At 37.8% G+C, this 15,295-nt stretch overlaps 1 protein-coding gene across 1 annotated transcript in view; it reads right to left on the bottom strand.

Annotated features, from left to right (window-relative positions):
- Nucleotides 1–15,295, bottom strand: part of Map3k15 (mitogen-activated protein kinase kinase kinase 15) — a 131,420-nt gene that overhangs the window by 103,197 nt on the left and 12,928 nt on the right. The window contains exons 2-3 of the mRNA XM_006973268.4: nt 12,858–12,997; nt 10,523–10,546 (exon numbers count right to left, since the gene is read on the bottom strand). Of these exons, the coding sequence (XP_006973330.3) occupies nt 10,523–10,546; nt 12,858–12,997 (164 nt within the window). The remainder of the gene's footprint in view (nt 1–10,522; nt 10,547–12,857; nt 12,998–15,295) is intronic.

Below are 15,295 nucleotides of genomic sequence, written 5' to 3'. Positions count from 1 at the left end.
TATTACTTCAAGATGAACATATTTCCATATTACATCTTTGTACTGTGGTCTTTTCCTAAAGATAGTTGCTGAGGGGCAAAATCTATAAAAGAAACTTAAGGTTTGTATTTGTTTGTTTTGTGTTGTGTGTGTAGCCAAGGTACCAATAAAAATTTATCTCTGTATCAGCAGGGGAGGAAGATGTGCCAATTTCATCACCCTCTCAGATGAAGCAGGCCATGTTTTGTTTTTCATTTTTGTGAAGTTAGGTGAAAAAGAAACACATTAATATTGAAAAAAGTAATCTCATTTCAACTCAAAAACAGCAATCTGAAAAATTCAAAGGGCCAAGGATAGAGTAGCAGCTCTGATTCAATCTAGATGGATGACCCTGGAAAGTGAACTTACATATTTGAACTTTAGTTTGCTTTTCTTTAAAATGGGGACAACAATAGCATCGACTTCAACAGGTGGTAGCTTAAATATGGGCATTTTTGTGACATGCTTTGCACACAGTGGGCATCCAACAAGCAATAGCTAAGCACAGTAGCTCTAAAGCAGACTAGGACTTTTGTACCAAGGGATCCATTAATTCTTGAAGTTTTTGAACCCAAATGAGGCAAATTTAATCTTTGTCATCATGTACCTTCAAGTGAAATGTAACACATCATTAGGAATATAGGTAAAATTGCTCTAATAGTATTAGCAAGACCAAAAGCTTTGTCACTAATAGAAATAATGGACTTTTTCCTATCAGTGCCTATAGATACCTCAAAATAACTTTTTTTTTTTTTTTTTTTTTTTTTTTTTTTTTTTTTTTGTTTTTCGAGACAGGGTTTCTCTGTGTAGCTTTGCGCCTTTCCTGGAACTCACTTGGTAGTCCAGGCTGGCCTCGAACTCACAGAGATCCTCCTGGCTCTGCCTCCCAAGTGCTGGGATTAAAGGCGTGCGCCACCACCGCCCGGCTCAAAATAACTTTTAATACTCATCATTACTACAAAATTATGATTGTTCTAGACCTGCTGTTTAATCTTATTTAATACATTTGTAAAATAGCATGGAGGTTATTATGTATTCCTTTTTAAATTACCTTGACTATAATTCAATATAATTTTCTTTATAAACCTTTGTGTTTAAGCATATAAAACATATTCTCAAAATCCAAAGGTCACATATTCCTGCAGCCTAAAACAGGAGGGTATATTATTCCCTGTAGGCTAAGAACTACCACTCATGATTATTTGCAAATGCATCACACAGAATGTCTTAGCTGTGGCCCTGGGATTCACAGATAAAGCTTTCAATAATTGTAGGGTACAGCTCATTCTGAAGCAGTTGCCTGGATTCTTCAGGACAGCCTCAGCAGAGCATTCTGGAGCTTCCACTCAGTTATCCTTTGTTTCAAGTTTCATTTCTCTTGCTGTGATAAAATACTCTGAGACAAAAGCAATTTAAAGGAGGTTTTTCTTTTTCAGTTTACAATTTCAAGTTACAGTCCACTATTTCAGGGAAGTCAAGGCAGGAACTTGAAGCAGCTAGTCACAGCCACAGTAAAGAGCAGAGAGGAATATATATGTACATGCTTAGTACTTAGCTCCCTTAAAACGCAGGACCTTGCCCATGAAATGGGGGCGCCACCCACATTCAGGGTGGACCTTCCCATCTCAATTAGCCAAACTAAGAAAACCTCTCACAAGAATGTCCATAAGCTAACTCAAGCTGGAGAACTGTTCACTGAGACTCTTCCCTGGTTGATTCTTAGGTTGTATCAAATGCAGAAATAAATATATTGGTGTATATGTGAGTGTGAGTGTGTGAGTGTGTGAGTGTGTGAGTGTGTGAGTGTGTGTGTGTGTGTGTGTGTGTGTGTGTATAACAGGACTTCATTGTGCCGTAGCATGTGTGTCAATAAGGAGACAACATGCTAGAGTTGGTTTTCTCCTTCTACCATGTGGGTTCTAGGGATTGAACTCAGGTCATCAAGCTTGACAGCAAATTCCTTTACTTGCTGAGCTGTCTTGCTGGCCCGAGTTCACAGTTAGAGCTGGCTATCACATCCACTACATTCAATAATGACTTTAACTAAAGACAGCTAGGATTGCTCCTCAGCTGTTTCTGCTACAAACGCTTTAGGCAAGGTGGCTGATAATCCAATTCTAGAATGAAAACACAAACCAAAGGCCCCCATTATACTAGCACCTACTTTTATTTATGGCTAGAAGCAGGTAGCAAAATTACTTGTCAGCAACACAGGGTTTATGAATTCTTTGGAGCAACTACAGTATGTACAAGTTAACTTTAAAATGAATAACTTTTACACTTGACCTTCCAGAAAAAATAATTATACTGACACAAATATTTATTCAGGTCAGAAGAGGAAAAAACTTATTAAGGGCAGACAGTGATTTAGGAAATCCAAAATAAACTGAGTTCTGAGTACTTGCAGATGAATGGCAGGAGAATATGAGACTTCAGAATCTCCTATCTCATAATTCAAGTGTTTCAGAAGTCCTTAGTGAAAATTAAAATGAAAAAAAAAAAGTCCAGAAGACTGACTGAGAAAAGTTAGCAAACTAACGAACATATTGGAATACTTTTAAAAAATTATTTAATGTGACCATGTATGACAAGGTCAACTTATTGAGGAAGAAAGTCCAAGTTGATAGCAATCCAAAAATAATATTTACAATGTTTGTCTAAGCTTCATAAATAATTTTCTAAAAATATCCATTTAGAAAAATTTGAAGTCAACACAAGTGTTTATCTAGGAAAATATAGTCTGGCTTTGTTTTTTCAACATCAATTCAAAGAACATTCTATAATGTTACTCTTCTTGTATGTATATGGTCAAAAGAGGAACAAATGCACATAAGCTATAAAGAATTTCAATAGGATAAGTGTACTACTTCAAGAGAAATGGAAAATATCTTATACTTCAGAGCTGGCACAAAGCTCAGAAGCCACCCAATTACTTGTTTTTAATACATGAGGAAACCTAAACCCAGCAAAGTTAACTAAGCGACTGACTCCCAGATGACTACAGAGCTAAACAAATCTCAGGCCTTTTCTCTCCTTTACAAGGATTCAGGAAACTGTTACTTCAGCATAATTCTGAAAATCTCTAAATAAATCTAAATAAGATGCCTTAAACAAATAGGTGGGTACTGTAAATTCTATGCTCTGTGAATTATGCCTTAAGGAAGTTGTATTGCTGTCTTGCATTACAAAGACTTCTTCAGTTAGTAGGTACAATTTAATACCAATCATGTGGTTCTGACATTGGTCTTGTGATGGTTAAGAGATAAAGAGACAAGTTTTATGATTTGTACATCCAAAACACTCTTACCTGAAAGAAAAAAGATCACAGGAATGAGAAAAAGAGACAAAAAAAAAAAAAACAAACCAAAACTCTAGCAGAGATTTGAGGCAAGGTAGAAATGACAGAAGACATAGAAATCAAATACACAAAAGGCAGAGTTTGTATGTGATTGGTAGTCTAAGAATGTCCTAGCAAGCCTACTACTCAACTGTATCTCTTCTTACACAATTCAGGCTCCAAACCACGGGAATGGTGCCCCCTCCACATTTAGACTGAGTTGTCCCATACTAATTAACACAATTATGACACACACACACCCCACAGGCCAACTTGCTCAAGACGATCCCTGAGATTAGAATCACTCTTCCCAGGTGATTCTAGATTATGTCATGTTAACAATTAAAACTGACCATCACTATGTAAGAAGCAAATTATTCATTCTCCATCTACTGTGGGTTGTGGCCTTGCTTGAAATTGAGTCTTTGCTAAAACTGGTAGAAATTTTTGTTTGAACTCAGAAAACCCAAAGGACATGGAAGAGAAAAGAGCAATTTAATTGTTCTTTTTACCAGAGTCCATCAAACCCCTTATATTAAGCATGCTAGTTTTGTCATTTAGTAAAATCTAAAAATCTCCTGGGAGATGGGCCTCTGGGGAATTATCTTGATTACACTGAGCTGAGAAGACCTGCCCACTGTGGGTAAAAACATTTTTTGGATGGGCCCCTGGACTGCATAAATGGGGAAAGGGAGCTGAATGGTAGCATTAATCTCTCTCTCTCTCTCTCTCTCTCTCTCTCTCTCTCTCTCTCTCTCTCTCTCTCTCTCTCTCTCTCTCCCTCCCTCCCTCTCCCTCTCCCTCTCCCTCTCCCTCTCCCCCTCCCTCTCTCCCTCCCTCTCTCCCTCCCTCTCTCCCTCCCTCTCCCTCTCCCTCCCTTCTCCCCTTCTCCTCCTTCCTGTGGATGTGATATGACCAGCTGCTTTCCTACAATGATACAAAACTGTACTCTCAAACTGTGAGCCCAAATAGAACCTTTCTCCCTGAAGTTGTTTTTGTTAGAGTATTTTAGTACAGCAACAGGAAAAGAAACTAAGATATCACATTTGATCATTTTGGCTCTGAAGCCATGGCAAACTTTAAAAGTAAGGGGGAAGAGGAAAGGACTAGGAAAAAATCTGTTATCCTTGAACTTAGGTTTAACTATACCCATATGTTGGAGAAGCTGTCCAGAATTTAAAACAATGCTCCCAATATTGCCAGCATCTGTTTCTCAAAGAATTTTCAATTCATTGGGATTATAAAGATAACCACTTGAACAGGAACAATGAGTTTCTCTAAAATCTTACTTTCCAGAAAAAAATAATCACCTAGTCCAAAGGTCAAGAACCAGATTAGTTTTTAATAAAATAGTACTTTTTAATAATGTGATTCTAGCTTGGAAATTTAACTCTTATGTACAAAACAACTGAACTCTGGCATTAGGGCCTGACAAGTGAAAATGAGGTCTAGCGTTCTTTCAACAATTTCTTTTATAAACATAAAATGGAACATAACCCAATAATTCTGAGATATAGCGACAATGTAGGTCTCCATCTCTCCTCTCTGTTCAAGTTATGTAGTTTTCAGGTAATAAACCTTCAATTCAATTGAAAAAAATTATTTCTGTGCTTATCAGCCCGAGGGATGCATTCCTTGCTCTTGATGTACATATGACTTCCATACTTACATTGTTTCTCCCATGAAATGTTTATAATGCAGTGCATACCCATCAGTTGGGAGCTCTTCAGCAGACCAGCTCTACTGTCAGACCCTTCTGGAACTTTATCAGTGGCAAAATGTACCTCACCCAAGATTCTACTCCTTGCATGGGCATATGAATACAAGAGTATGAAAACCTCGGCATCTCATGCTAACCCAAGACAGCACAGAAAAGCCCTTCCAAGCTCAGCCCTCCCAGGGAACGTGAGCACAGCTATCACTATCAATGGGCCAGCATCATTGTTCCACTCATCTCTCTGTTCAATCTGGCTTCATGCCCTCCCCTTGCCCCCTGCTTGGGCCCTAAATCAAGTCTCAGACTCTGCTCCCAGCGATTCATATAAATCAACCCATGAAAAGGAATATTAGAACAAAAGAAGTTGCAGAATACCTTTAGATTATGCACACTACTGACAAAGTACCAGGAAGTTCCAAGGTTGACTTGACTAAACAGCCTCAGGGCTGGCTATATTTTCAATCTTTTTTCTTCCATAAAGACACAATCTTGATCTACCATAATATAAACATGCTATAGATAAAAAAAATACAGCAAAAGTGAGTTGTTTTCTTAGAACACTGACAAACCTTGTAGTTTTCAAATACCTGAATTATGAACTAAATGTGGTATTAAAATATTTTTGTGAAAAGTGCTTTTTTATAATCAGTTCAGAAAAATAAACAGTTCCATTTATAATAATAATCAAAATAATAAAGTTTAATTGAATTTAAATCAAGGAGGTGAAAAATGCATATTCTGAAAACTATGAAACATTTGCTGTCAGAAATGAGACAACCAAAATAGAAAGATAGCCCATGTTCATGGATTAGAAAACTTAATAGTGTTAAGAATTATGTTTGTTACTTTTTATATTGCAGTTGCAAAACACCTCACAAAAGCAACTTAATGAAGGTTTTATTTTTGACTCATGTTTTGAGGATATGCTGTCATGATGGAGAATGCATCTATGGAGCTCCAGCTATGATAATTTCCAGCACTAGAAAGATCAAGAGTTCAAGGTCATCCCTTGCTACATAACAAGTTTAAGGTCGGCCCTGGCTACATGAAACCCTGTGTCAAATCAATAACAACTACAAAAAAATCTATAAAGCCTCTGATGAGGCACTTGGTTACAGAATATATGAAGATCTTTAACAACTCATAGTAAGTATACAATCCAATTAAAAAGGGGGAAATGACTAGAAAAGAAATTTTACCAGCTGGGTGGTGGTGGCTCACACCTTTAATCCCAGCACTTGGGAGGCAGAGGCAGGCAGATATCTGTGAGTTCAAGGCCAGCCTGGTCTACAGAGCGAGTTCCAGGACAGGCACCAAAGCTACACAGAGAAACCCTGTCTAAAGAAAAAAGAAAACAGAAAAATATTTTTTAACCATTAAAAACTGTAGGGGCTGGAGAGATGGCTCAGCGGTTAATAGCACTGACTGTTCTTCCAAAGGACCCAGGTTCAATTCCAGGTACCCACATGGCAGCTTACAACTGTCTGTTAACTCCAAGATCTGACAGCCTCACACAGACATACATGCTAGCAAAAAACACTAATCCACATAAAGTAAAAATAAGTCTAAAAAACTGTAACTAGCTAATACTAATAAGAAAAAAGATGGTCAATATCACTAGTCAATATAGAAATGTAAATTAAAATCACAGAACTATCACATCATATTCACTAAAATAGCTATAATGAAAAGACACACATACAAGTCAGGCACCGGGAATTGGTGAGGCTATGAGGAAACTGGACCTCTCAGTTCATGTAGAAATGTAAAACAGTACAGCAAGTTTAGAATCATTGTGATAAGTTATATATCACATATATATTAAATATATATATAATATTACACACACACATATGCCACAACTCAGAAATTTCACTCCTGGTATCTATCCAAGAGGATGAACACATGACTACATAAAGACCTGTACTTGAATGTTCATAGTAGCATTGTGCAAAGCCAAAAATGGGAACCTAAGTCTATTATTGAGGAATACAGAGAATAAATGTGGAATATTTACACAGCAGAATGCCATTCATCAGCAAAAAGATAAAATTATGAGTGTACGTTATGTCATGGATGAATTTTTAAATTATCATGCTAAGTGAAAGGCACAAAATAATGTATTATGCATGACCCATTTATATGAAATCTATAAAAATTGCAGAGATTAGCAGTTTCTTGAGGCTGAGAGTGAGAATAGGGATTGTCTGCAAGTAGACAGCTTGGGGATTGATGTAAATATTCCAAAACTGGATTGTTGCAATGGCTTAACAACTCTGTAATTTAACAAAAATCACTAAGACAGACAGTGGGCTTAAAACAGATAGAATTTATGGTGTGTGCATTATATTTAAGTAAAACATAAAAAAACCTGGGGCATGAGAATATGAGCATTATCTGAAAAGGGGGCGAGCAAAGAAACCCAGAAGAGCTGGGGATGTTCCAGTCTGAAACCTAGGGATGGGTTTATAATCCTTCAAATCCCTATAAAGCATTGCTCCTAAAAAGGAAGACAAGTATGCCTATCCCTCTTTCATATCAACTTGAAGTCAATGCACTTTCAGGAAAAATTCTAGAACCAACAAGCCACTCTCTGAAGATCTCAAAATAGCTTGTATATACAATTTTTTTTAAACATATGTCAGCATGTTTGCATGCTCAGAGTATGGCATTTAGTCTATACCCAACTCACAAGCTTTACACTTCACTATCTATGACTATGGTGGTTGTGGTGGTAGTGTGTGTGTGTGTGTATGTGTGTGTGTGTGTGTGTCGGGGGGTGCCTGTGTGTTTAATCTTTCCAAAGTGATCACAAACCAAAATTTCTATCAGTTTCTCTCTTGTAACCTTTGATGTCATATGATTGCAGGATTCAATCCACAGACAAGGGATAACTGAGCAAACTCTTCTTAAAATTCAACCAATTTACTTTGACATTCTGTATTAATGTTTAATCACCCACCATTAGCTGAAAACTGCCCATTCTGCGGATGCAAACCATTTTTATTTGCCTTATTTACATCCTATCTGCAATGGAAAAATTAACTCTCTTTTATTGTAATAGGATAATATTGAAGGATGAGCATGAATGCAAGTACTCCCCAGTTTATTTCCCTTTAGTCTTTCCTAGTTGATGCTATTTTATTTCCTACAAGTTATCTCTGTCATTCTCTTTAATTCTTCTGAATGCTGTGGTACTTTATACCTTCTCAAGCATTTGAATACTAGGAACTGAATTTTTTATTATTATTATTTTTTATTTTATTTTACAATACCATTCAGTTCTACATTTCATCCACGGGTTCCCCTATTCTCCCCCCTCCCACCCCCTCCCCTTACCCCCAGCCTACCCCCCATTCCCACCTCCTCCAGGGAAATCCTCCCCCGAGGACTGCGATCAACCTGGTAGACTCAGTCCAGGCAGGTCCAGTCCCTTCCTCCCAGACTGAGCCAAGCTCCCTGCATAAGCTCCAGGTTTCAAACAGCCAATTCATGCAATGAGCACAGGACTTGGTCCCACTTAGGCACTGAATTTTAATGGAATGCCAACTATAGCAGAGGTAGCTGTTGCCAAATCCTCTAGAGTAAGTTATTCCCAAACAAACCACACTGGAAGAATGAGGCTAAGTTATACTTAGAATTACTACAAACATTAATAGAATTCCTGGGTAATTAGGAGGGTATGCCAGAAAGGCACACATATCCCCATTTCTGTTTTGAAGAGAAACTCCAAACCACTCTGTCTTATTTTCTAAAAATAACTGTTTATAAATCTATGTTCTAATGGTAATTACTTTGTTTCTAAAATGTCATCCCTGGGTGGGGGAGGAAGGTTGACCTCATGTGGGAAATTCTGTTGGTATCCTGAGTCCCTCAGCTCCTCAGTGGGACCTTCTGAAGAAGTAGTCACATAAAGCTCCTACTCTCCTAAAGAGGCTACCCTGCTAAGAACCTCATTTCCTGGGCCCTTTCCACCATGTCCCTGGAGGAACTCCAAGTGGAACAGGAAAAGTGGCAAGAAAGCCTTTCCTTCTAGAAGGGCTGGTGGGAAAGAAGCTATGCTCCAAGGGCTTATTCCTGAGTCTAAGTTATAGTTTCTTAAAACACTATACCATATACCATATATCAGAAGGTGGGCTGGAAACAGCATGGGGCACATTCAACAGGTAGGGCTAGAGGGATGGATGACTCAGTAGTTAAGAGTAGTGGCTGCTTTTCAGAGGACCTCGGTTTGATTCCCAGCACCTTCATAGCAGCTTACATTCATCTATAATTCCAGTTCCTAGGGATCTGATGCTCTCTTCTGGACTCCATGGACAATGTATGCACATGGTGCACAAACAGACATGCAGATAAAATGACCATACACATAAAATAAATTATTTGGTTTTCTTTGTTTTGTTTTTTGAGACAGGGTTTCTCTGTGTAGCTCTGGCTGTTCTGGAACTCGATCTGTAGACCAGGCTGGCCTTGAACTCAGATTTGCCTGCTTTTCCCACCCAAGTGCTGGGATTAAAGGCATGCATCACCACTGCCTGGCTGAATATATATATATATATATATATATATATATATATATATATATATATATATATATATATATATATAGTAAATTTGGTACACTTTCTGAGGGGGCAAGCTGTTGAAATGTTTTTTAAGGGTGACAGTTTCATAAGCCTACTCAAAGCAACATGGTGATGAAACTATGCAAGCACAGGAACTTGGTTGATGCAAATCTGGAAACTTCAGTACTTAAGGAAGAAACCGGTAGAAACAGAAGGAAATGGAATTCCACCCCATTTCTTTATAACTATATCAGAGAATGTTAGGCATGGCCTCCATATGAACTGGGGTACAAGCTCATATTCCTCCATTACCAGGAAAATTTTGGTGGGCAAGTATGGAATGTTGGCCTCCAGCAAAACAAAAGAAAACAAAAATGAGCAAACAAACAAAAGTCTTTTGTTGACTGCAGGAAGAATGGCCCAACTCAGAAAGAAACACCCAGACTGCACCAAGTTCAAAGCCCTAGTGAGTAATGAATACATACTTGCCTGACCTGACCTTTTGCCCCACCCTTTGAATGGCTGAGTGAGTCCTGAACTACCAAGTGAGTTGTAGGACAAGTCATTTCTAGTTGTTTTCTTATAATCAAAATCAACAGGTATGATTAAAAAGAAATCACCTGTGTAGGCTGGTAAGCTAGTTCAGCCAGTAAATGTACTTGCCACTAAGCTTGATGATCTAAGTTCAATCTCTGGTACTCACATGGGGGAAAGAGAGCACTGACTCCAACATACATGCCATGGTGCATGTCCCTATCACCCTGTCATATATACGCAAAATAAGTAAGAATATTTTTTTTAAAATCTCCTTGCAACCTGAAAGATCATCAGTCAAGCATTTTACTAATTTATATAAATATGGCTAAAAAATCTTAAAGTACTTACTATGTTTTTCTGAGTAACCATATCCTGAAAAGAAAAAGAAAATATGAATATAAATTTTAAAGTCAAATCTTACAAGCCAGTAGTATCCCCATATTAATGGGTTAATCATTTGGTTTACCTTCTGAAATTTTCAAATAGAATGAAACTCAACCTGCAGAATTCAGATGCAAAGGAAAACTGATCATAATTGGTTAGTTCTGCAAATACTGGAGTGAGGGGGTATACTTATAAAATGTTCTCATATATATATTAGAGACATATTTATTCATATGTGGTTTAAGATCTCACTTTGAGGTGCTTGGTGCCCTGGTTCCTTGCCAGAGAAGACAGTAAGTAAAGGACTGGGCTATGCTTCAGTTTGAACCATTTCTTGACTGGACTAATACGAAGGCTTCAGGCCATGCTATACTCAGCCTTCTCTCAGAGGACTGTTGTTCAAAGTAGTCCTGATACCACACTAGAGCTGTCTGGGCATGTTCAAAGTATAATGACAACAGTATTTGTTAACTTAGCATGATGATATGCAGCACTTGATTGTAACATTTTTACACTGAAATCTGACATTTGTTTAAAAAGAATACACAATTAAATGCCTTCCATATAAAACATTTATTATAAATTGTGACATTTCTGTTTTCAGGTAACATTTCAGTCTCCTGCTTTTTGTCTATAAATGGCTAGTCACTTCCATTTTAGGAAATAGTTGTACTGTTAAAAAATTTGCAACCTCCACAACTGTAAAAAAAAACACAAAACAAAACTTATCTAGGTCATAGGGTTTTATTGAAGGCTTTGATAAGACACAGTAGAGGAAAGATGTACACAATTAAGAAAATATATTCTAACTTCATATTTCTCAAAATATAAACAATGAAAATTTTCATATTTATAACTTCTAAAGATTTCTAAACACAATTGATTTAGTGAATAGAAGTCCATATATACAGACCTATAATAATTACATTGGTTTAAAGTCTTTGGAAACTTCTACAATGTAAATTATGCTGACAAAAGTTTCTTTTCTTGGTCATATGAATGATTTCTGCACAATACAATCCTGAGCTCTATTTACATCGTACATATTTAGATAAAGGGTGTGTAAAATTTACTATATACAGATTATACATCTGAAACAGCATTTCTTGCAGGAAATATTCTCTAATCACTTTAGAAACCAGAAAAATCTGGTTTAATATTAAATCTCAAGAAATACAAGCATTCAACTTTGGCATCAAATTGTATTGCTATATGCTCATGATTTTTAGTACTGAGGGAGCTGAACACTTAGGAATAATGTCTGTGAAGTCCAACTCTCTTAACCACTGGTTCTCATCCCTGGTTGTATATGTGGGAGGTTTAAAAGAAAAAAGCATTTCTGGGCCCCACCCTCAGAGACTGTGATATAACTGACCTGGGTGTGACCTGGGCCTTGGGGCATTTACTTTGGGTGATTTTAAAGGGCCAGTCAAGGTTGAGAGGTGCTGCTGTAAACAAACTAATATATTACTCTTAAAATGATTTCACATAGACCAGGATATCCCAGCTACTGCTAAGATATTCAACACTATTAATAAAAGATAAAGTTCAGAATAATTCTGAATAGAAATTTACATTTTATTAATACAAACATTTTAAAAGTATTATACTATCCAAGAAAGCTAGCATGAAGCTTTTAAAAACCACATTTTTGAAATTCTCAGTAATTACTGAGATGTGCAGGAACATACAGGTTTCCACAGTTTAGCTTTGCTTCCAGACTAGAGGAAAATAAATGAAATACTGATTTTGTTTATGCTAATTTTTTGCTCATTTTGGTAACCATCTTCATATGGTTACTTATGCAAGTTGAGAACTAATTTTTTTTTTTTTTTTTTGGTTTTTCGAGACAGGGTTTCTCTGTGTAGCTTTGCGCCTTTCCTGGAACTCACTTGGTAGCCCAGGCTGGCCTCGAACTCACAGAGATCCGCCTGGCTCTGCCTCCCGAGTGCTGGGATTAAAGGCGTGCGCCACCACCGCCCGGCTGAGAACTAATTTTTATAACGTGTAAATTTGGTTCAAGCAACCCATGAAGGGACTCAGAGCCTTGAGTTTACATCAATGGAAACTAACAGATTTTGCTTCTACTTCCTTAAGACTGAGTGCCTGCAAAAGTTCAATATAGCAAGGATGCTCACACAGCCGCCAAGGAGTCTTCTGTGGAAGCTAGAAGGTGTGGTGTGCCGGAAAAAACTCTACAAGCCATCCTTTACTACATTTTTGAACCTCCAGTGCTGGAGGTTCTACTTCAACTGGACACAAATTAAGTATCCAAAGGAAGGTAAACAGTGCTCCTTACCTTCAATGACAGAGCAGTGTCGGCATCAGTATCATAATACAGAATTACGTTATTAGCCATGTCAAAACTCTCTCGGACTCCAAGATGGTAGAAAAGGGACGGCTGTCTGGAGATATCGCTCATGTCCACGATGGCAACATCTGGGATGAACAAGGAGACAAGAGTTGTCAGGGGGCTGAGGGGATCTGTGTACTTAATTCTACTTGTTGCTGATCATCAATGAGGACTACAGTAATTTGTATTTCTACAGTCATCTTTTTACATAAGGTAGAAGTGGGGAATGATTTAATTAGGATGACCTCCATAAACTGTAAAAGGAAAACAGTAAAAATTTTTAAGAAACAATGAAGAGACTTTTATATATATAAAATATGTGTGTAAATATGTGCATGTATACATATTATATATACATACACACACTGAGATACACACAAACACACATACACACACACATACACATTTTTGAGACAGGGTCTCACTATGTAGCCCTGGATGGACGGCCTGGAACTCACAGAAATAAGCTTGCTTCTGTCTGCCAAGTGCTGGGATTAAAGGTATGTGACACTATACCTGTCTTGTTTCCTTTTTAAGTGCTGAGAATATGTTCTCACTTAGAACTTGCCGTCAGATTTGCTTTCAGTGGTGGTTCTTCTTATGCAATAGATATACAAAACCACATTGTGGAACATTTGTACGCTGTGTGAAGATGTGTTGCTGTGATTGAGATAATAAAAAGCTGAATAACAAATAGCTGAGCAGGAGAGTATAGGTGGGACTTCTGGCAGAGAGAGAGGAAGTCAGAGGGATGAATCTAGGTGCATAGGAGTCGCCAATGGGACACAGAAAAAGTCAGACATACAGGATACAGGACAGGTAACTGAGCCATGTGACAAAATGTAGATTAATAGAAAAAGATTAATTAAGTTGTAAGAGCTAGTTAGAAAAAAGCCTAAGCTAAGGCCAAGCTTTCATAATTAATGACAAGTCCCTGGGTCATTATTTTCGGGCTGGCAGTTCAAGAAAGTCCAACAAGAAAGCTTGCTATAACATGTACCTATTAATGAAAGATAATGCAGTAAAACCCATGTGCTCAGCATTCAATTACAAGTCAGACCCCCATATATCCCTCCATTCTACCAGAGCAAACTACCTGCTTTTATATGTGCAAACTATAAGCTAAATGTCTGTATGCCCACAAAATTCATGTATTGAAATCGAACCCCTAATGTGACAGCATTTGGAGATGGTGCCTTTGGCAGGTGATGACGTCATCAGGGTTGAATACCTATGAATGAAATTAGTGTCCTCTTTTATGAAGCTCCAGAGAGTTAAACTGTTCTTTCTACCCCATGAGGATACTTGGACAAATGCCAACTGTCATCAGACATGGAATTTGCTGGTACCCAACCTCCAGAATGGAGCGATAAATCTGTTATTTGTGTGCTATCTAGGCTCTGCTATTTGGTTCCAGCAGCCTGAACAGACTATAATACAGTATATTGTATTGTTTTGTTTTGTATATCTTTATATTTAATAATACTATCATAGTTGACACATTTTTTTACTTTCTAGTGTTTGATGTGATTCAACCAATTTGTCTCAGTCTAGTTCTTACATTTTTACTTCTGTATAAAATTCCATTGCATGATGATTAAATTACAATTTCTTTACCCAGTCTACAAATGGAGATTTTAGTCAGTTTTTCTCTTTCCTATTTCAAGGTGTTACAATTAGCATTCCTAAATCATGGCTACTGGTTCACTTTGGGCATAAAAATGCTCTCTGAAGTTATGTCCTGCAGTAGAGATCTATTCATAGTAGAGGAGCAACTGGTTGCATCAACTGCCAGCATATTTAAAAGTGCCTCCTAGTACTGGTTGCCTTTTCAGAGCTTGTGATTTTTAAAGCAGGAGTGAGGATGGGGGGAGGGTGATGCAAAAGCTCCACGTCTGGTGGGAGCCTCCTCGTCATATGAGTAGAAAGACAGAAAAATATGTTCAAACCCATGCTTGCAATGCTGTGGGTCACAGAAAGGCCATCAAAGTCCTGAGGAAACATAACTAGAGCTCAAGGCAGGAGAAAACAAGGTGGCAAGTAAAGTCATTTCAGCCCCAAGCACCACTGGTTCTATCCTGAGACACCGAGAGACCCAAAGTCAAGTGTCCCTAAGCCCTGGGTGGGCCTTTGATTCTCTTAAAAGTGTACTACCACCTGCATGCCAGGCATTATACTCAACACCAAGAATACAAGTGTGAACAGGGCATAATCATTTTCCTCCAAAAGTTCTTAGAGTCCAGGGACTGAGGAGATAGCTCAGCTGGTAAAGTGCTTGTTGTGACAACATGAGGACCTGAGATTGAACCCTAGAACTCACATAAAATGTTAGACATGGTAGATGTCTCCCTAGGTAGAGACAAGTTAATACCTGGTTCACTGGC

This window comes from Peromyscus maniculatus, chromosome X (genome assembly GCF_049852395.1).
Source record: "Peromyscus maniculatus bairdii isolate BWxNUB_F1_BW_parent chromosome X, HU_Pman_BW_mat_3.1, whole genome shotgun sequence".
Lineage (NCBI taxonomy): Eukaryota > Metazoa > Chordata > Mammalia > Rodentia > Cricetidae > Peromyscus > Peromyscus maniculatus.
The sequence above is the reverse complement of the archived record's forward strand: the minus strand, read 5'-3'. Positions and strand labels throughout refer to the sequence as shown.